This window comes from Phyllobates terribilis, unplaced genomic scaffold (genome assembly GCF_046119375.1).
Source record: "Phyllobates terribilis strain yellow unplaced genomic scaffold, ASM4611937v1 Scaffold_4__5_contigs__length_816908805, whole genome shotgun sequence".
Lineage (NCBI taxonomy): Eukaryota > Metazoa > Chordata > Amphibia > Anura > Dendrobatidae > Phyllobates > Phyllobates terribilis.
The window spans coordinates 194,807,450-194,830,520 of NW_027362764.1; the positions used below are offsets into that span (position 1 = coordinate 194,807,450).

Here is a 23,071-nt window from a genome sequence, read left to right on the forward strand (position 1 = left end):
ACGAAGACTGGAAAACATGTATTTGGAAGTCGCCTTGCTACACTCATCAGAAGAGCTTTAAACTAGAACAATGTGGGAAGGGAAGCAAAAGGCCAGAAAAAGCTATACAACTGACAAATACTATTGAGATCTCTGCTACTGGAAGTGGAAAGGAAGAACAAAGACAAAACAATTTAAATAATAAAAATATGGGAGGAAGAGAAACCAATCACAAACTAAAATGTTTTTATACAAATGCACAAAGCATGGGCAACAAACAAGGAGAATTGGAACTACTAATGCAGGAAAAGGAATATGATGTCATTGGAATCACTGAAACTTGGTGGGACGATACACATGATTGGAATAAAAGGCTAAAAGGATACAACTTATTTGCAAGAAACAGACTTGATAAACAAGGAGGAGGTGTTGCATTGTATATTAGAAAAGTGTATATCTGCACAGAGATTGAAGCTTCAGAGACTGGGAGTTCTGTGGAAACTGCAGGGCACGTATCAGGTTAGCTAAAGCTGACAATGAATTAAGGCTTGCAAGAGATGTCAAAAGCAATAAAAAAGGATTTTGGGGGTATGTCAAAAGTAAAAGAAAAGTCAAAGATGCTATAGGATTTTTACAGGATGAAAATGGAGAAATGGTAAGAGAGGATGTTGAGAAGGCCGAACTTTTTAATTCCTATTTTGCATCTGTTTTCTCTCAGAAACAAAATGTAACATCAACTGATCTTCACTGTCCTTTTAAAGGAATAGAGGAATCCAAGTTATCAGTAAACAGAAAGATTGTGAGGGAATATTTAGCTAACATAAATGAGTTCAAGTCTCCAGGTCCAGATGAATTACACCCCAGAGTACTGAAGGAGATCGTAGAAGAAATTTTAGAACCACTCTCCATAATCTTTGAAAATTCTTGGAGAACAGGAGAAGTCCCAGAAGACTGGAGAAGAGCAAATGTTGTTCCTATCTTCAAAAAGGGGAAGAAGGTGGACCCAGGGAACTATAGGCCGGTGAGTCTGACTTCTATACCAGGAAAGATCTTTGAACAAATTATTAAACAACATGTATGTAAGTACATGGATAAGAATGAAGTGATTAACCAGAGTCAGCATGGGTTTGTAACTAACAAGTCATGTCAGACTAACTTAATTTCCTTCTATGACAGAATCACTGACTGGGTGGATCAGGGAAATGCTGTAGATATAGTATATCTTGACTTCAGCAAAGCATTTGACAAAGTATCTCACACCATCCTTATTGAAAAAATGACCAAGTATGCAATGGACCAGGCAACTGTTAGGTGGATTCATAACTGGCTTAGTGATCGGACTCAAAGGGTGGTTGTAAATGGCTTCACATCCAGCTGGATGAATGTCTCAAGTGGGGTACCACAGGGCTCCGTCCTGGGACCTGTATTGTTCAACATCTTTATCAATGATTTAGATGAAGGAATTGAGGGTAAACTGATTAAATTTGCTGATGACACAAAGCTAGGAGGGATAGCTAATACTAGAGAAGAGAGAGAGAAGATTCAAAAAGACCTAAATAAACTGGAGCAGTGGGCAGCAACCAACAGAATGGTTTTTAACAGGGAAAAATGCAAAGTACTACATCTGGGCAATAAAAATGAAAAAAACATATACAGAATGGGAGGAATAGAGCTAAGCAACAGTACATGTGAAAAAGACTTAGGTATACTAATAGATCATAGACTGAACATGAGTCAACAGTGTGATGCAGCAGCAAAAAAGGCAAATACAATTCTGGGATGTATTAACAGAAGCATACAGTCTAGATCACGTGAAGTCATTATCGGTCTTTACTCCTCTTTGGTCAGATCTCATCTGGAATACTGTGTACAGTTTTGGGCACCACATTTTAAAAAAGACATAGACAAACTGGAGCAAGTTCAGAGAAGAGCGACCAGAATGGTGACTGGTCTGCAAACCATGTCCTATGAGGAACGGTTGCAGGATTTGGGAATGTTTAGCTTGCAAAAAAGAAGACTGAGAGGAGACTTAATAGCTGTCTACAAATATGTCAAGGGCTGTCACATTGTAGAAGGATCATCTTTATTCTCATTTGCACAAGGAAAGACTAGAAGCAATGGGATGAAACACAGATTAGATATTAGAAAAAACTTTTTGACAGTTAGGGTGATTAATGAGTGGAACAGGCTGCCACGAGAGGTGGCGAGTTCCCCTTCAATGGACGTCTTCAAACAGAGGCTGGACAGACATCTGTCTGAGATGATCTAGTGAATCCTGCTTTGAGCAGGGGGTTGGACCAGATGACCCAGGAGGTCCCTTCCAACTCTACCATTCTATGATTCTATGATTAGTTGAGAAGTACAAGTCAGGGTTGGGTTATAATAAAATATCACAATCTCTGATGATCCCCCAGAGCACCATCAAATCCATTATCATCAAATGGAAAGAACATGGTACCACAACAAACCTGCCAAGAGAGGGCCACTCACCAAAACGCTCAGCCAAGGCAAGGAGGGCATTAATCAGAGAGGCAGCACAGAGACCAGAGGTAACCCTGAAGGAGCTGCAGAGTTCCCAAGCAAAGAGTATCTGTCCATATGACCACAATAAGACGTACACTCCATAGAGGTAGCCTTTATGGAAGAGTGGGCAGAAAAAAGCCTTTACGTACACACAAATTGTAAGGCTCATTTTGAGTTTCCCAAAAGACATATGGGAGACTCCCTAAATGTATGGAGGAAAGTGCTGTGGTCAGATGAGACCAAAATTGAACTTTTTGGCCACCAAAAAGTACCGACAACAAAAGTGCAGCATTAAAACACCGCGTTTTGGAAGCAGCAAAGATACTCTGCGTTCAAAGCGCTGCCGAGTGCTGATCGGGGGGAAATAGCGGCTAACCAAACAGCTGTGAGCTAGCCAGGGACCACGTTAATGGTACCTTCCTAGGCTAAAAATAGCAGCTCACAGCTGCCCCAGAAATTACATGAATGGAAATGCTAATGAGATTGGGTGAATGGGATTAGCTGACACCTAGCTCTTTGGTTTGGTGATGACAAGATGTCAGACCCTTTCATCACCAAACCTAATTAAAGTAAAGTAAAGAGTTAAATAAACACACAGACACAGAGCAAACACTTTAAAGAATGTGTCTGTTGTATTTCAAATAATCATTTAAATTAACCAACATACTCACATTACTCTGACAGTAATCCAAGGGTTTAAAGGGAATCTGTCACCACTTTGGAGTTATCAGACCTCTAATATGGGCATACAGGGTATAGAAAAGTAAATATATACATACCTGTATGGCCCATAGTAGAGGTTTGAATGCAGAGAAATGTAGTTTTATCTCCTTGGCTTTTCACAGGCTTGGCGTCCCCCACAAGGGAGCCTTGTGCTGAAAATGGGAATGAAAGAAAATTGATTTCACTGTGACTTCCCGACACCTGCGCAATAGAGCATTGCTGCACTGTGCTCAGCCAAACGGGCCCGGGAGGAAACAAAGTGCGCTCCCTGTGAGCCGTGCTGTGCGCATGCGTTGGGAGGTGAGGGAAAAAAAGTGCATGTCACAGGGCCCTGTGACGTGCACATAGGTGGGGATTTGGTGGAATAATAAGCAGATGGGCGGGGATAGCTTGGCATCCACGTTTGTGAAAAACCAAGAAGACAAAACAACATTTCTCTGCATTCAGACCTCTACTATGGGCCATACAGGTATGTATAGATTTACTTTTCTCTACCCTGTATTCCCATATTAGAGATCTGATAACTCCAAAGTGGTGACAGATTCCCTTTAAGCAATGTCCCACCAAATAACTTTATTTAGCTCCAAAAAGCATTCGTTGGTGTACAAAAACGCTTCAAAAAACGTGGCAAAACTGCACGTTTTTTCCTGCCAAGGAGATGCAGAAACGCTCAGGAAATTTATGCTTCAAATCCTGAACGTGCGCACATAGCCTCAGTCTGTCAGTGATTTGAGACTGGAAAGGAGGTTCCCCTTCCAATAAGACAATAACCCAAAGCATACTGCTAAAGCAACAGTCGAGTGGTTTAAGGGGAAAATGTTTTGGAGTGGCCTAGTCAAAGCCCTGACCTTAATCCAATTGAGAATCTGAGGATAGACTTGAAGATTGCTGTTCACCAGAGGAAACCATCTAACTTGAAGGAGCAGATGCAGTTTTGCCTTGAGGAATGGGCAAAAATCTCAGTGGAAAGCTCATAGAGACTTAGGCTATGTGCCCACGATGCAGAAATGAAGCAGAAAATTTCTGCATCTCCCTGGCAGAAAAAACGCATGCAGAGTGTGCATGCGTTTTTCCTGCAGAATACATGCGGATTCACATGCGTATCCACATCCGTTAACGCATGTGTTTCCGCATGCGGACTGACAAGCACTTTCCAGGCGATAGCATCACTTGGAAAGTGCTTGACAACTAGGTCACACTGTATAAATCCATGCAAACGGCATGGATTTATATAGTGTGACCGTAAAAATAAAAAAAAATAAAGCTATACTCACCCCCGATGCCCCAGCGTGTGCTGCAGCGCTCGTCCTGGCTTCTTCCGGGTTGCCGGGCTCTCGCGAGACAGCCTGTGGTCACATGACCGCGACGTCATCTCAGGTCCTGGAAGGAGAAGCGCTGCCGGCATGCAGAGAGAAGCCGCCGGACAGGTGAATATAACTTTATTTTATTCTTTTTTTTTTTACAGGTACAATGGTACCCAGGTCTGGATGAGAGTCTCCTCTCCTCTAGACCTGGGTACCATCCACACATTGAGACGCATGATATCCGCTTGTACAAATGTACAGACACGGATTATATGCGTCTCAATGCAAGCCAATGGCGGCGCTTCTGCTGCGCTTCCGCAAAATTAATGAACATGCTGCGGATTTATGAGCGCTGCAGAAAAATCCGCAGCATGTGCATTGACATTGCGGAATGCCATTGGGGACCATGGGGTGCGGATTACCATGCGTTTTTGATGCGTTTCTGCTGCGGAAAATCCGCAGCGGAAACGCATGAAAAACGCATCGTGTGCACGCAGCCTTATCCAAAGCAACTTGCAGCTGTAATCGCTGCAAAAGGAGGCTCTACAAAGTACTGACTTTAGGGGGGTGAATAGTTAAGCACACTGAAGTTTTCAGTTACGGTATTTTGTCTATTTGTTGTTTGCTTCACAAAAAAGAAAAACAAGTGTTCACAGTTGTAGGCATGTTCTTTACTTGAACTGATACAAACCCTCAAAAAAACAAAACAAAAAAAAAAAAAAATGTAAAATTCCAGGTTGTGATGTGAGGTAGCAAAACACGAAAAATGCCAAAGGGAGTGAATACTTTCTCAAGCCACTGGACAGAGGCATAAAAGGCACAGGGACACTTGTGGCCGAAAAGACCAGGCATCGCCATGTGGCCAAAAAAACAAAAACAAAACAAGAATGATAGCCCTACACAAAATGCATTGTAGGAGATAAAACATTGACAAATCCCTAAATGTTGGAAAGTAAACACTATGGGCAATAAAAGCATTATGCCAAGATCCATTATTCAGCTAAGTGGCAGGGAATGGGGGAAGCATTTTGATAAGCAGGTAATCTAGTATTGTAAAACAATAAAATATCTACACGAGGGAGGCATTAAGAGGGTCCCCTCCTGTCCATTTGTATCTCCTTTGATGATATCAAACCTTTCTAAAAAGACACGTACATCACCTGCCTTCCCGATACCCGGTAGCCAAGAGCAAGATGGGCAGCAGTCCAAAACTAGTGTCCCCCTGACGCATCACTGCTTCACAAGGGAAAGCAATTTTCCTAATATTTGCAGAGCTAAAGCTATGTAATAGAGGTGGGGAGGGAATAAAAATCAGGTATTTTACACCTGTTGAAACATAACCGTTTTTTTGCTTAAAATGCCCGTACACCTTGGATATTGTTCAGCCGGCTGCCATCTGTCCCAACCCCCATACACATGAACACATGGCTGGGGTGGAGAAAAACATCAGGTGCCTAAATGCAAACTGCCAAATCCTCCTCTCTTCTATCATCAGTTGGGGAGACCCCATACAGATTTTATATCCAGAGGCAGAAAACTAAGAGACCTGATCAGATATGTCCATGCCTACCAGAAGTGCTGTAGAGTTAGTGTGGATATGCACACAGAACATTTGCAGTATAAGACCCGGCTCACACATCCGATCTTCTCGCGCGTGCTCGATCAGTGATTTTCACAGATAAGCCATAATGGGAATGTGTTCTATGGAGCTATTCACAAGTCCAGGTCTATTGCATATTGCTGGTTTTGATCCTAGTCTCGGATCAACACAATTAATAAATAAATGAATAAATAAATCACCCACACAAGTTAATAGGTCAATGTCAAACACGGATGGCATTCTAGCGCTGTCCGTTTTTCATGGGAAAAACCCAAAAACGATCCATTCGTTTTTTTCTTTGGCATACGAGAACAAAAATTGATAAAGCGCTGATGTCGAAAACTGACAGCGGCCAAAAATATTGAGAATAATCTGAACCCATTTAGAATTGCAGGTATGCAGAAAAAAAAATAAAGACACAGACCTGGAACAAACCTTCGTCACATTATTAGATGACTGTTTAAATCTCATTAACATGCAGCGGAAACCCGACCTGTGGTGTGGACAGTTTAATTGGATTTAAAGAGGATCTGGGGGAGAAGTCAAAATTTTTTTACCTCCTTTCCTACAATTTACAGGAAAATCTGTAAAGGACATATCCAAACTAAAAATTCATAGACACCTCTTGGACAAAAAGCCAGTATGGAGTGACAGCTGGCAGGAGAATGTCCCCGGGGCTCCTGTGCTGTGCTTAGCTCCGGCTATGTTCTGACAGCCAGGGCTTTGTGCACTTGTCAATCAATGCTCCGATATATGTCCGTGACATCCCGCATAGGCGATTTATTCCACTGGTACATGTGCACACAGGGAGCCAGATGCTGCGGAGTGAAAATCCACTGTGCATTACAGCAGCAGGGCTGGGGATCAGCATTTAAGAAATGAGGAGGCGGCTCTTCCGTCTGACTCACTGCCACCAGACATGAGACACTGGCTGCAGTCACCGGTGATGAGGAAACCCCGCGCACCCACGTGCTCCCCGCCGTCTCCTACACCCGGTGACTCGGGCGCCGTGACGTGGAGATGCAGCGTGATGAGCTCCGTACTACTCACCCACGGGCAGCAGTACACGGGTTACGTGGCAGACGCCTCACATATAGCAGTGTATTGCGGTGCCAGGCCACACCACACTGCCCAGTACCAAGTGTATGGTTCCTGTGCCCTCCAGGTCATATGTGATGCCGGTATACCGGAGCCCACTGCACCCACCACTGCACCATACACCGCCATCCTGTCAGCACAGCAGCAGCCTGCACAGGACCGGCAGATAATAGCTGTATAATGCTTCTACCAAATGGTGTCAGTGTATGACACAATATACAGATTATCGCCCATGTACCAGAGTGCCAATGTTAGTGTCCACCATGCCACTATAGACCAGCACCCACCTTACCATACCGTGCCAGAACAGAATACTGCCCATGCACAACAGAGTGCCAGTATAATACAGTACTCATGTACAGTATAGTGCCACATAATGTCAGTATTAGTGCCTGCTACTATGTACAGTACTACCTGGAGCACGCCATGCTAGTCTGTCATCCTGTCAGTACCCACATATCACTGTTTGGGTGGACTCTGTGCCATGATGTACACGTGCCAGTATCTATATAATACATGAACACTAATATACTGGCATTATATGGTATATGTACCACGCAGTGCCCCCCCCGTGTTACCGTGCCCAGGTGCCACGCAGTGCCCCCCGTGTTACCGTGCCCAGGTGCCACGCAGTGCCCCCCGTGTTACCAAACCAGGTGCCACACAGTGCCCCCATGTTACCAAACCAGGTGCCACACAGTGCCCCATGTTACCGTACCCATGTGCCACGCAGTGCCCCCATGCTACCGTGCCCAGGTGCCACGCAGTGCCCCCCGTGTTACCGTGCCCAGGTGCCACGCAGTGCCCCCCGTGTTACCAAACCAGGTGCCACACAGTGCCCCCCGTGTTACCAAACCAGGTGCCACACAGTGCCCCCATGTTACCAAACCAGGTGCCACACAGTGCCCCCATGTTACCAAACCAGGTGCCACACAGTGCCCCCATGTGCCACACAGTGCCCCATGTTACCGTACCCATGTGCCACGCAGTGCCCCATGCTACCATACCCAGGAGCCACGCAGTGCCCCATGTGCCACGCAGTGCCCCATGTTACGGTACCCATGTGCCACGCAGTGCCCCATGTTACCGTACCCAGGAGCCACGCAGTGCCCCCATGCTACCGTACCCAGGTGCCACGCAGTGCCCCCATGCTACCGTACCCAGGTGCCACGCAGTGCCCCCATGCTACCGTACCCAGGTGCCACGCAGTGCCCCCATGCTACCGTACCCAGGTGCCACGCAGTGCCCCCATGCTACCGTACCCAGGTGCCACGCAGTGCCCCCATGCTACCGTACCCATGTACCACGCAGTGCCCCATGCTACCGTACCCAGGAGCCACGCAATGCCCCCATATGCCACGCAGTGCCCCATGTTACCAAACCAGGTGCCACACAGTGCCCCCATGTGCCACGCAGTGCCCCCATGTTACCATACCCATGTGCCACACAGTGCCCCATGTTACCATACCCAGGAGCCACGCAGTGCCCCCATGTGCCACGCAGTGCCCCATGTTACCAAACCAGGTGCCACAGTGCCCCCAGGTGCCACGCAGTGCCCCCATGCTACCGTACCCAGGTGCCACCCAGTGCCCCCATGTTACCGTACCCATGTACCACGCAGTGCCCCCATGTTACCGTACCCATGTACCACGCAGTGCCCCCATGCTACCGTACCCATGTACCATGCAGTGCCCCCATGCTACCGTACCCATGTACCATGCAGTGCCCCCATGCTACCGTACCCATGTACCACGCAGTGCCCCCATGTTACCGTACCCATGTACCACGCAGTGCCCCCATGTTACCGTACCCATGTACCACGCAGTGCCCCCATGTTACCGTACCCATGTACCACGCAGTGCCCCCATGTTACCGTACCCATGTACCACGCAGTGCCCCCATGTTACCGTACCCATGTACCACGCAGTGCCCCCATGTTACCGTACCCATGTACCACGCAGTGCTCCCATGTTACCGTACCCATGTACCACGCAGTGCTCCCATGTTACCGTACCCATGTACCACGCAGTGCCCCCATGTTACCGTACCCATGTACCACGCAGTGCCCCCATGTTACCGTACCCATGTACCACGCAGTGCCCCCATGTTACCGTACCCATGTACCACGCAGTGCCCCCATGTTACCGTACCCATGTACCACGCAGTGCCCCCATGTTACCGTACCCATGTACCACGCAGTGCCCCCATGTTACCGTACCCATGTACCACGCAGTGCCCCCATGTTACCGTACCCATGTACCACGCAGTGCCCCCATGTTACCGTACCCATGTACCACGCAGTGCCCCCATGTTACCGTACCCATGTACCACGCAGTGCCCCCATGTTACCGTACCCATGTACCACGCAGTTCCTGAATGACAGAAGTGCCCGTGCACACTGAGCACTTGGCCGGGCATGCGGTACTACAGACAACCGGACAGCAGAGACAATGAGGAGCGTCTTGTACCGTTGTGAGCAGCGGTCTCATCTGTTCCCCGGCGCGGTCCTCGTCCATGGCTCCCGGGATGATGAGCACAGTACACGTGTCCCCGCCGGGCGCTCCCGGTACTCACAGCATGGACTGTCCTCCTCACACAACCCCCCGGTCCGCTGTCGGATCTTTATCGGAAAGAGCAGTGCCGTTGTGCCGGTCCTCCCTCTTCCGCCCCCCGTCCCGCCCCCTTTCTGCCGCCTGTCCGCTCCATTGGCCGGGCCCGCCTCTCCTCTTTCTGCCGCCTGTCCGCTCCATTGGCCGGGCCCGCCTCTCCTCTCCTCTCCGCGGTGTCTGCCTCCCTTCCCCCTCTGCGCTTTGTGCTTTCTCCCTTGGGGTTGTCTGCGCTGATTGCTGAGGATGGGGGAGCCATTATTTTCCTGGCTGAGGTGACTGTTCCCTCTACAGGTGTTGGGGCGATGTCCCGTCCTGTGGGGCCGTCAGGTTCCCTGCGAGTGAGAGCAGCTGTTGTGTAGCGCCTCATATACCGCAGCGCTGCACGCAGACTGCAACCACATCTGTAGCCAGTGGGCATCGATGAGACCCTCATTACAGGGGCTCTGCAGTCACCTGTGTCCAGTGGGTATCAATGAGACCCTCATTACAGGGCACTGCAGTCACCTGTGTCCAGTGGGTATCAATGAGACCCTCATTACAGGGTACTGCAGTCACCTCTGTGTCCAGTGGGCATCCATGAGACCCTCATTACAGGGGCACTGCAGTCACCTCTGTGTCCAGTGAGCATCCGTGAGACCCTCATTACAGGGCACTGCAGTCACCTCTGTATCCAGTGGGCATCAATGAGACCCTCATTACAGGGTACTGCAGTCACCTATGTGTCCAGTGGGCATCAATGAGACCCTCATTACAGGGGCACTGCAGTCACCTGTGTCCAGTGGGTATAAATGAGACCCTCATTACAGGGCACTGCAGTCACCTGTGTCCAGTAGGTATAAATGAGACCCTCATTACAGGGCACTGCAGTCACCTGTGTCCAGTGAGTATCAATGAGACCCTCATTACAGGGTACTGCAGTCACCTATGTGTCCAGTGGGCATCAATGAGACCCTCATTACAGGGTACTGCAGTCACCTCTGTGTCCAGTGGGCATCCATGAGACCCTCATTACAGGGCACTGCAGTCACCTCTGTGTCCAGTGAGCATCCATGAGACCCTCATTACAGGGCACTGCAGTCACCTCTGTGTCCAGTGAGCATCCATGAGACCCTCATTACAGGGGCACTGCAGTCACCTCTATCCAGTGGGCATCAATGAGACCCTCATTACAGGGGCACTGCAGTCACCTCTGTGTCCAGTGGGCATCAATGAGACCCTCATTACAGGGCACCGCAGTCACCTATGTGTCCAGTGGGCATCAATGAGACTCTCATTACAGGGCACTGCAGTCACCTCTGTGTCCAGTGGGCACCCGTGAGACCCTCATTACAGGGCACTGCTGTCACCTCTGTTTCCAGTTGGCATCAATGAGACCCTCATTACAGGGGCTCTGCAGTCACCTCTGTGTCCAGTGGGCATCAATGAGACCCTCATTACAGGGCACTGCAGTCACCTATGTGTCCAGTGGGCATCAATGAGACTCTCATTACAGGGCACTGCAGTCACCTCTGTTTCCAGTTGGCATCAATGAGACCCTCATTACAGGGGCTCTGCAGTCACCTCTGTGTCCAGTGGGCATTAATGAGACCCTCATTACAGGGCACTGCAGTCACCTATGTGTCCAGTGGGCATCAATGAGACTCTCATTACAGGGCACTGCTGTCACCTCTGTTTCCAGTTGGCATCAATGAGACCCTCATTACAGGGGCTCTGCAGTCACCTCTGTGTCCAGTGGGCATCAATGAGACCCTCATTACAGGGCACTGCAGTCACCTATGTGTCCAGTGGGCATCAATGAGACTCTCATTACAGGGCACTGCAATCACCTCTGTGTCCAGTGGGCACCCGTGAGACCCTCGTTACAGGGGCACTGCAGTCACCTCCGTGTCCACTGGGCATCCGTGAGACCCTCATTACAGGGCACTGCAGTCACCTCTGTGTCCAGTGGGCACCCGTGAGACCCTCATTACAGGGTACTGCAGTCACCTCTGTGTCCAGTGGGCATCCATGAGACCCTCATTACAGGGCACTGCAGTCACCTCTGTGTCCAGTGAGCATCCGTGAGACCCTCATTACAGGGCACTGCTGTCACCTCTGTATCCAGTGGGCATCAATGAGACCCTCATTACAGGGGCACTGCAGTCACCTCTGTGTCCAGTGGGCATCAATGAGACCCTCATTACAGGGGCACTGCAATCACCTCTGTAGCCAGTGGGCATCAGTGAGACCCTCATTACAGGGCACTGCAGTCACCTCTGTAGCCAGTGGGCATCCATGAGACCCTCATTTCAGGAGTACTGCAGTCACCTCTGTAGCAAGTGGGCATCCGTGAGACCCACGTTACAGGGGCACTGCAGTCACCTCTGTAGCCAGTGGGCATCCGTGAGACCCTCATTACAGGGGCACTACAGTCACCTCTGTAGCCAGTGGGCATCCGTGAGACCCTCGTTACAGGGGCACTGCAGTCACCTCTGTAGCCAGTGGGCATCCATGAGAACCTCATTACAGGAGCACTGCAGTCACCTTTGTAGCCAGTGGGCATCAATGAGACCCTCATTACAGGGCACTGCAGTCACTTCTGGGTCTGATTAGTGTCACTCTCACTGTGACGAGGCATCATTTGATGGTCTTATAGGCTGCCTTCATAGACACTAGAAAATCTCCACAAAAGATCTTAATTCGGTTCTTAATACGATGTGAAAGCTGCTTATCTTGGTCAGGCAGTACGGTAGACCTGAGATTTGGGCTTTGTTAGGCTATTAGATCATAGATCATTACCTTATGTGGCCACTAGATGTCAGCACAAGTCACAGATTTCAGAAATTAGTTTTTCATTTGAAAATAAAGATATTAAAGGGGTTGTCCAGAACTGGGGCTGATGTCTGCAGCCACTCTATGTGACTGCGGACTTGTCTATCCTCACAGTGCGCGCCATGAGGATTCTCTGATGTCGGTAGTGGGCAGTTGCGTGATTTGCATACTTGCGGTCACGTGCCGACTAGATATGTGCAACCTCGCTTAATGCAAGTCCATTGAGTGAGGTCAGACACGTCTAGTTGGAATGTGGTCGAAAGTATGCCAGTCGCATACTTGCAGACCAGTCATATGTCTGCCCGCTTCCGGCACTGGAGAATCCTGATAGTGCTCACAGAGCGCTGTGAGGATTCACAAGTCTGCAGTCAGAGGCCTGGACAACCCCTTTACCCCCGAAGATGGTTTGCACGTTAATGGCCAGGCCAATTTTTACAATCCTGACCACTGTCACTTTATGAGGTAATAACTCTGGAACGCTTCAACGGATCCCGCTGATTCTGAGATTGTTTTTTTGTGACATATTGTACTTCATGATTGTGGTAAAATTTCTTCGATATCACTTGCGTTTATTTGTGAAAAAATCGGAAATTTAGCAAAAATCTTGAAAATGTAGCAATTTTCAAAATTTTAATTTTTATGCCCTTAAATCAGAGAGATATGCCACACAAAATAGTTAATAAATAACTTTACATCAACACAATTTTGGAACCAAAATATTTTTTTGTTAGGGAGCTATAAGGGTTAAAAGTTGACCACTGATTTCTCATTTTTCCAACAAAATTTCCAAAACCATTTTTTTAAGGGCCACATCATATTTGAAGTGACTTTGAGGGGCCTTTATGACAAAAATACCCAAAAGTGACACCATTCTAAAAACTGCACCCCTCAAGGTGCTCAAAACCACATTCAAGAAGTTTATTAACCCTTCAGGTGCTTCACAGGAATTTTTGGAATGTGGAAGAAAAAAATTAACATTTAACTTTTTCACAAAAATGTTACTTTAGGCCTCCATTTTTTATTTTCACAAGGGTAACAGGAAAAAATGGACCCCAAAATTTGTTGTGCAATTTCTCCTGAGTAAGCCGATACCCCATATATGGGGGTAAACTACTGTTTGGGCGCACGGCAGGGCTTGGAAGGGAAGGAACGCCATTTGACTTTTTGAATGTAAAATTTGCTTGAATAATTAGCGGACGCCATGTTGCGTTTGGAGAGCCCCTGATGTGCCTAAACACTGGAAACCCCCCACAAGTGACACCATTTTGGAAACTAGACCCCTCAAGGAACTTATGTATATGTATGGTGAGCACCCTGAACCCCCAGGTGCTTCACAGAAGTTTATAACATGGAGCCGAGAAAATAAAAAAATCAAACTTTTTCCAAAAATATTATCTTTTAGCCCCAAATTTTTTATTTTCACAAGGGTAAGAGGAGAAAATGGACCAAAAGCTGTTGTGCAATTTCTCATGAGTACACTGATACCCCATATGTGGAAAAAATACACTGTGTGGGCGCATGGCAGGGTTCAGAAGGGAAGGAGCACTGTGTGACTTTTTGAACGCAAAATTGGCTGGAATCGAGAGCGGACGCCATGTCGCGTTTGGAGAGCCCCTGATGTGCCCAAATAGTGGAAACCCTCCCACAAGTGACCCCATTTTGGAAACTAGACCCCTCAAGGATTTTATCAAGAGGTATAGTGAACATTTTGAATCCAGAGGTACAACACAGAATTTGATAGCATTAGGTCATCATATTGGATAAGTTGTCATTGTTACGGGTCCGGGTGGTGGAACCTCTCTGCCGAGGTGCAAGGAGGGACCCAGAGGGGCGTGACTAAGTATCCACCCGAACCGACCCTGGTCGTATGGCAGCAAACGACACCGTGACCAGGGAGGATCCGGGCTGAGGGACCAGGTGCTACTCTGGGGACGACCTTGTAAGAGAGCAGGTGGCTCCCACGGGTCAGATGGCTGGGACTGACCGGTATGGCGGATGGACACGGCAAGCAGGCGGAAGTCTCTGGTAGCAGACAGGTGGTCACAGTTCGAGAAAGCAGGGCAAGTAGCAGTCTTTAGGTTTACCAGGAAGGTGGTCACAGCAAGTGACAGCAGGGTCTCCAGGCAGGCAGGCAGGAAACAGGCGGGTGCTCCCAGGTGAGCGGGCAGACAGACGAGGCAGGTAACTGGCAGGTAACTGGTGGGCGCTCCCAGGTGAGCGGTCTGACGGACTCAGTAGGTAACTGGTGGGCGCTCCCAGGTGAGCGATCTGACCGCCACAGCAGATAACAGGCGGGTGCTCCCAGGTGAGCGGTCTGACGGACACAGCAGATAACAGGCGGGTGCTCCCAGGTGAGCGGACAGAATGACACAGCAGATAACAGGCGGGTGCTCCCAGGTGAGCGGACTGACAGCCAAGGCAGGTAACAGGCAGGTAACAGGTGAGCGCTCCAGGTGAGCAGGCTGGCAGGCTAGGCAGGTAATGGGCAGATAACAGGCTGGCAGGCAGGACGAAGAGTCAGGCTAGCAGCGGGACCTGAGGGCTGAAGCAAAGATCAGACACAGTGCAAACAACTTTGCTCGGGCACCTCCATTTTGGAGGAGGTGCCTTATATATGGGAGGTCCTCCGGCAATTGGCCGGGGACTCCTTAGGACGGCGCGCGTGGTCCCTTTATTAGAGGGGGAGCGCGCGCGCGCCCTAAGCACACTGCCGGGGAAGGAGCGCGTGCCGGCAGCAGCGGGGAGAGAAGCGCTGGAGGACGCTGCGCCAGGAGCAAGGAGGTGAGAGGGACGGCGTCTCTGCCTAACAAGGGGCAGAGACGCCGATGCTACAGTCATTAGTCTTGAGCTCAAGTGCTCACTACTTGAGTTTGCATCGGGTACTCTGGTATGCACCATGTATCGCGGTTGCTCGAGTGACATGCTCAAGTCCCCGCTCCGCATGTTTCATGGTTGTTAGACACCCAAAAAAAACATGTGGGGATCGCTCGTGCCTCGCAAGCAATCCCTGCGAGATTTTTTTAGCCGCGAAGCATATGGGGCGTACCCGAGTACCCGATGCAAACTCAAGTAGCGAGCACTTGCGCTCAACACTAGTTGCCATATAGTAATCTTTTTTTTTTCTTTACTTTTGAAAAAATCCTAACCCTAGCACAACCCTAACCCTAGCACAACCTAGGAGAACCCTAACCCTAGCACAACCCTAACCCTAGCACAACCCTAACCCTAGCATAACCCTAACCCTAGCATAACCCTAACCCTAGCACAACCCTAACACAACCCTAACCCTAGCACAACCCTAACATAACCCTAACCCTAGCATAACCCTAACCCTAGCACAACCCTAACCCTAACACAACCCTAACCCTAGCACAGCCCTAACCCTAGCACAACCCTAACACATCCCTAACACAACCCTAACCCTAGAGTTTATTTTTTACGCCATTCCTCGTGCGGTATAAGTGATTTGACGACTTTATTCTTTGGGTCGGTGCGATTACAGTGATGGCAGATTTATATCGGGTTTTTATGTTTGGCGGCTGTCACACACTAAAAGACGCTTTTTTTTGTAAAGACTAGTTTTTGCATCGCAATATTTTGAGAGCTATAATTTTTCCATATTTCGGCCAACAGAGTCAAGTGATGGTTTGTTTTTTGCGGGACCAGTTCCATTTTTTGTTTGGCGGTATGATGATAAAGCATCGTTTTTGGCTTTGTTTTTTATTTTATTTTTTTACCGTGTTCACTAAAGTGGTTAACTAGTGGGACAGTTTTATAGGTCAGGTCGTTGCGGACGCGGCGATACCAAATATGTGGACTTTTATTGTTTTTTTTTTTCATAATAATATTTATTTATGGGTACAGTATATTTTTATTTTTTTGGATTATTTTTTTAAAATATTTTTACTTTTTTTTTTTCTTTCACTTTGACACTTTTTTTTAACTTTTACACTTTGTCCCACTATCGGACTTTCACTTTTTACAGGCTGATCACTTGCATAGCATAGAGATGCAGGAGCATTGTCGCATTGTATGTTAGAAAAGCGTATATCTGCACAGAGATTGAAGCTTCAGAGGCTGGGAGTTCTGTGGAAACTGTTTGGGTAAGAATACAAGGAGAGAACAACGGAAAGGAAACCATTGTAGGCATTTACTACAGGCCACCTGGGCAAACTGAAGATATGGATGAACTCTTTATGTATCAAATGACCAAGTTCTCCAAAAAATATGATGTAGTGGTCATGGGAGATTTCAACTATCCAGACATTTGTTGGGAATCTCTCTCAAGTAAAGCTAACAGGTCAAGCAAATTCTTATCCTCTCTTGCTGACAACTTTATCTTCCAAAAGGTAGGGGAGAAAACAAGGGGATCTGCTACTTTGGATCTAATCCTTATAAACAGGGAGGAAATGGTTGAGGAGGTAAAAGTGGCGGGAACCCTAGGAGGCAGCGATCATAGGCGGATTATAATGAGGGCAATCCGGGCCACCGCCCGGGGCCTCGGGTCTCCAGGGGGCCCGGAGCTCCGGGGGGGCTATGGCCGGATTGCCCTCATTATATGTGTGGCCCCACGGCACATACCGGCAGACAGTGGCGGAGGGGGGGCCCCCGGACCACTCCCCCAGCAGCGGTGCACAGCTGCTGCTTCTTCTTCGGCCGGGCCAGCACTGCAGCAGTTAACTTCCTTGTGTGCTGGCCCGGCCGCGTCACTGCTAGGAGACACGGCCCTGTGCGCGGCCGTGTCTCCTAGCTGTGACGTCACGCAGTGCGCACCCGGCCTGCACTGCTACTTACCACTGGAGAGGAGCAGGAGCCAGGAGGACTGGAGCCGAGCCGGGGGATGGTGAGTGTGTGTGTGTGTGTGTGAGAGAGTGTGTATGTGTGAGAGTGAGTGTGTGTGTGTGTATGTGTATGTATGTATGTGTGTGCAGGCAGATATCATTGTGTGATGTCTGTTTATATGTATTTTTGTGCTTCAAATGTGTTTATGCGTGTATGTATATGTCTGTATATGTTTGTGTGCGTGACTGCGTGCGGCCTCCTGCTGAGTATAGATGGCACTGTGCGGCTCCCTGCTGTGTATAGATGGCACAGTGCGGCCTCCCGCTGTGTCTAGATGGCTCCGTGCGGGCTCCCTGCTGTGTATAGATGGCACAGTGCGGCCTCCCGCTGTGTCTAGATGGCTCCGTGCGGCCTCCTGCTGTCTCTGGAGGGGGGGCCGTGCGGCCTCCCGCTGTGTATAAATGGCACCGTGCGGCTCCCTGCTGTGTATAGATGGCACATTGCGGCCTCCCGCTGTGTCTAGATGGCTCCGTGCGGGCTCCCTGCTGTGTATAGATGGCACAGTGCGGCCTCCCGCTGTGTCTAGATGGCTCCGTGCGGCCTCCCACTGTGTATAGATGGCTCCGTGCGGCCTCCCGCTGTGTATAGATGGCACCGTGCTGCCTCCCGCTGTGTATAGATGGCACCGTGCGGCTCCCTGCTGTGTATAGATGGCTACGTGCGGCTCCCTGCTGTGCATAGATGGCTCCGTGCAGCCTCCCGCTGTGCATAGATGGCTATGTGCGGCCTCCCGCTGTGTATAGATGGCTACGTGCGGCCTCCCGCTGTGTATAGATGGCACCGTGCGGCTCCCTGCTGTGTATAGATGGCTCCGTGCGGCCTCCCGCTGTGTATAGATTTCTCCGTGCGGCCTCCCGCTGTGTACAGATGGCTACGTGCGGCCTCCCGCTGTGTATAGATGGCGCCGTGCGGCCTCCCGCTGTGTATAGATGGCTACGTGCGGCCTCCCGCTGTGTATAGATGGCACCGTGCGGCTCCCTGCTGTGTATAGATGGCTCCGTGCGGCCTCCCGCTGTGTATAGATGGCTCTGTGCGGCCTCCCGCTGTGTATAGATGGCTCCGTGCGGCCTCCCGCTGTGTATAGATGGCTCCGTGCGGCCTCCCGCTGTGTATAGATTGCTCCGTGCGGCCTGCCACTGTGTACAGATGGCTACGTGCGGCCTCCCGCTGTGTATAGATGGCGCCGTGCGGCCTCCTGCTGTGTATAGATGGCGCAGTGCGGCCTCCCGCTGTGTATAGATGGTGCCGTGCGGCCTCCCGCTGTGTATAGATGGCATCGTGCGGCTCCCTGCTGTGTATAGATGGCTACGTGCGGCCTCCCGCTGTGTATAGATGGTTCCGTGCGGCCTCCCGCTGTGTATAGATGGCTCCGTGCGGCCTCCCGCTGTGTATAGATGGCTCCGTGCGGCCTCCCGCTGTGTATAGATGGCTCTGTGTGGCCTCCCGCTGTGTACAGATGGCTACGTGCGGCCTCCCGCTGTGTATAGATGGCGCCGTGCGGCCTCCCGCTGTGTATAGATGGCTCCGTGCGGCCTCCTGCTTTGTATAGATGGCTCCGTGCGGCCTCCTGCCGTGTATAGATGGCTCCGTGCGGCCTCCTGCCGTGTATAGATGGCTCCGTGCGGCCTCCTGCCGTGTATAGATGGCTCCGTGCGGCCTCCTGCTGTGTATAGATGGCTACGTGTGCTCAATATTGAGTCATACAATTAATGTAAGGCTATGTGCCCACGATGCAGAAATGCTCCAGATTTTTTTTGAGCGTTTCTGCATCTCCTTGGCAGAAAAAACGCATGCGGACTGTACATGCGGATTGTACATGTGTTTTTCCTGCCAGGGACAAGCGGAAGTGAAGCGTTCTTCACATGCATTTCCGCATGCGGGTTGACAAGCGCTTTCCAAGCGATTTTAGCATCACTTGGAAAGTGCTTGACAACTTGGTCACACTATATAAATCCATGCAACCGGCATGGATTTATATAGTGTGACCGTAAAAGAATGGTAAAAAATAAATATATACTTACCTTCTGATGGCCTGCCAACGTCAGCGGTCGCGTGACCCGTCACATGACTAAATGACGTCACGGCAGGTCCTTTTCAGACCATCGCGAGCTGCCGGCAAGCCAGGACGCATCGGATAAAGACACCGGGGGCCATCAGAAGGTAAGTATAATATTTATTTTTTATTTTATTCTTTTTTTTTACAGGTTCTATGGTACCCAGGTCCGGAGGAGAGTCTCCTCTTCTCCAAACCCGGGTACGATACGCACATTGAAACGCATGGATTCCGCATGTACCGATGCAGTGATGCAGATTACATGCGTTCCTATGCAAGTCAATGGCGACGAAAGCGCCGCGCTTCCGCAAAATAATTGTTAGTGCTGCGGATTTTTCCGCAATGATAATCCACAGCGGAAATTTCCGCAGCATATGCACAGCACATGCGGATTATCATTGGGGAACATGGCAGACCTTCTACCAAGCGTTTTTTAAGCGTTTCCGCTGCGGAAACGCTTAAAAAACACATAGTGGGCACACAGCCTAAAAAAAATTATTATAATTAATATTGTGCCAAATTAATTTCACGTGAACTATCACATGATCTATCACAGGGGATCATGTGACATGTCACGTGATACATCAGGTGTGTGTGTGTGGGGTGGGGGGCTCGCGCCTTCTAAATTGCCCGGGGCCCTTGCTACTCTTAATCCACCCCTGGCAGCGATCATGCTATTATAGAATTTTGGATAACTAGATGAGGAAGACATGTGAAGACTCAAACTTCAAGGTTAGATTTCAGAAAGGCAGATTTTAAGCGACTCAGAAAGAGAATAGGAGGGATCCAATGGCTGGATGTCCTTAAGGACAAAAATGTCCAGGAAGGATGGGAAATTTTTAAAAATGAGATTCTCAAAGCACAGTTGCTAACAATCCCGATAAGTAGGAAGAATGGGAAGCATTTAAGGAAACCAGGATGGATGAACACAGAACTTAAACACATGCTAAAAAGTAAGAAAGAAATGTTTATCAAATGGAAAGAGGGAGGCATATCTAAAGAATATTATAATGCAGTCTGCAGATCCTGTAGGGCACGTATCAGGTTAGCTAAAGCTGACAATGAATTAATGCTTGCAAGAGATGTCAAAAGCAATACAAAAGGATTTGGGGGGTATGTCAAAAGTAAAAGAAAAGTCAAAGATGCTATAGGATTTTTACAGGATGAAAATGGTGAAATGGTAAGAAAGGATGTTGAGTAGGCAGAACTTTTTAATTCCTATTTTGCATCTGTTTTCTCTCAGAAAGAAAATGTAACATCAACTGATCTTCACTGTCCTATTAAAGGAATAGAAGAATCCAAGTTATCTGTAAACAGAGAGATTGTGAGGGAATATTTAGCTAACATAAATGAGTTCAAGTCTCCAGGTCCAGATGAATTACACCCCAGAGTACTGAAGGAGATCATAGAAGAAATTTTAGAACCACTCTCCATAATCTTTGAAAATTCTTGGAGAACAGGAGAAATCCCAGAAGACTGGAGAAGAGCAAATGTTGTTCCTATCTTCAAAAAGGGGAAGAAGGTGGACCCAGGGAACTATAGGCCGGTGAGTCTGACTTCTATACCAGGAAAGATCTTTGAGCAAATTATTAAAAACATGTATGTAAGTACCTGGATAAGAATGAAGTGATTAACCACAGTTGGATGAATGTCTCAAGTGGGGTACCACAGGGCTCTGTTCTGGGACCTGTATTGTTCAACATCTTTATCAATGATTTAGATGAAGGAATTGAGGGTAAACTGATTAAATTTGCTGATGACACAAAGCTAGGAGGGATAGCTAATACTAGAGAAGAGAGAGAGAAGATTCAAAAAGACGTAAATAAACTGGAGCAGTGGGCAGTAACTAACAGAATGGTTTTTAACAGGGAAAAATGCAAAGTACTACATCTGGGCAATAAATGAAAAAAGCATATACAAAATGGGAGGAATAGAGCTAAGCAACAGTACATGTGAAAAAGACTTAGGTATACTAATAGATCATAGACTGAACATGAGTTAACAGTGTGATGCAGCAGCAAAAAAGGCAAATACAATTCTGGGATGTATTAACAGAAGCATACAGTCTAGATCACGTGAAGTCATTATCGGACTTTACTCCTCTTTGGTCAGACCTCATCTGGAATACTGCGTCCAGTTTTGGGCACCACATTTTAAAAAAGACATCGACAAACTGGAGCAAGTTCAGAGAAGAGTGACCAGAATGGTGACCAGTCTGCAAACCATGTCCTATGAGGAACGGTTACAGGATTTGGGAATGTTTAGCTTGCAAAAAAGAAGACTGAGAAGAGACTTAATAGCTGTCTACAAATATCTCAAGGGCTGTCACATTGTAGAAGGATCAACTTTATTCTCATTTGCACAAGGAAAGACTAGAAGCAATGGGGTGAAACTGAATGGGAGGAGACACAGATTAGATATTAGAAAAAACTTTTTGACAGTTAGGGTGATCAATGAGTGGAACAGTCTGCCACGAGAGGTGGTGAGTTCCCCTTCAATGGACGTCTTCAAACAGAGGCTGGACAGATATCTGTCTGAGATGATTTAGTGAATCCTCCTTTGAGCAGGGGGTTGGACCAGATGACCCAAGAGGTCCCCTCCAACTCTACCATTCTATGATTCTATGTCAGCGCTGCACAGGCAGAAGTTACTTTGATTGCGCACTGCGCATGATCAGAGTAACTTCCTGATGCCTGGTGACCCGTATGTCGTCATGACGACATCGGGTCACCATGACAACTATCGGGACTTGGCACAGACAGTGCGGGACGCCAGAGATGAGGTAATTCACAAGCAATGAGAAGGATTCATGGCACCACCTCTGCTCTATCAATTCATTCACTTTCAGAACAAGTGCTCCCAGAACAACGGTGGTGCATAACCAAGTAATTAATCACCGAATTGAAGAAAAGAATAAAGGTAGCACTCACCAATATGTCTTAAAATGTCCTTTATTTCTGCAAACAATGCATGCTGGCCAGCGGCATGGGACGGAGACCCCGAAGGATGTGCGGGGGAGTGGGACTGAGGATGACGGCCATTTCACTGCCTTCCGGTGCTTCAATGGGTCCCAGGTGTGGTGAGCACCTGATTACTTCCTAAGAAGATCTCGCTTACCTCCCCTTGCTCCCGGAATGCTGCGATCGACTTCGATTGCAGCATTTCGGGGGTTAATGTGCCAGGAGTGGTGTGGGACCGCTCCTGGCACATAGCACAGGGTGTCAGCTGTGAGAATCAGCTGACACCCAGCGGCGATTGCCCCGCACCGCTTGTGTGCGAGCGCGATCTCAGTGCGCTTAATAGTATGTACCTGGTCCAAGAAGCCCAGGTCAGTACGATGTACTATTACTGAGCAAGTTAGAAAGGGGTTAAAGGTTATTCCCTTCTTCATAGATAGATATTGTGCAATAGTGTTTGAAAATATAAGCAATTTTGCAATTGACTGCTTAATAAAATTTCCAGCCGTTCTTGAGATGTTAACACTTTTATTTTCTTTTGCTTACAGCTTCTTGCCTAGAAGACCGACCAC

The 23,071-nt window shown here is 48.5% G+C and overlaps 1 protein-coding gene across 3 annotated transcripts in view; it reads right to left on the reverse strand.

Annotated features, from left to right (window-relative positions):
* The window catches only part of SLC4A7 (solute carrier family 4 member 7), a 153,432-nt gene extending 143,538 nt beyond the window's left edge, over positions 1–9,894 (reverse strand). The window contains exon 1 of one of the 3 annotated variants that reach the window (XM_073678017.1): positions 9,696–9,894. In XM_073678017.1, the coding sequence (XP_073534118.1) occupies positions 9,696–9,743 (48 nt within the window). In that variant the 5' untranslated portion in view covers positions 9,744–9,894. The remainder of the gene's footprint in view (positions 1–9,695) is intronic. The other 2 variants (XM_073678020.1, XM_073678019.1) reach the window with 2 other exon arrangements.
* Between the last annotated feature and the right edge of the window lie 13,177 nt (positions 9,895–23,071).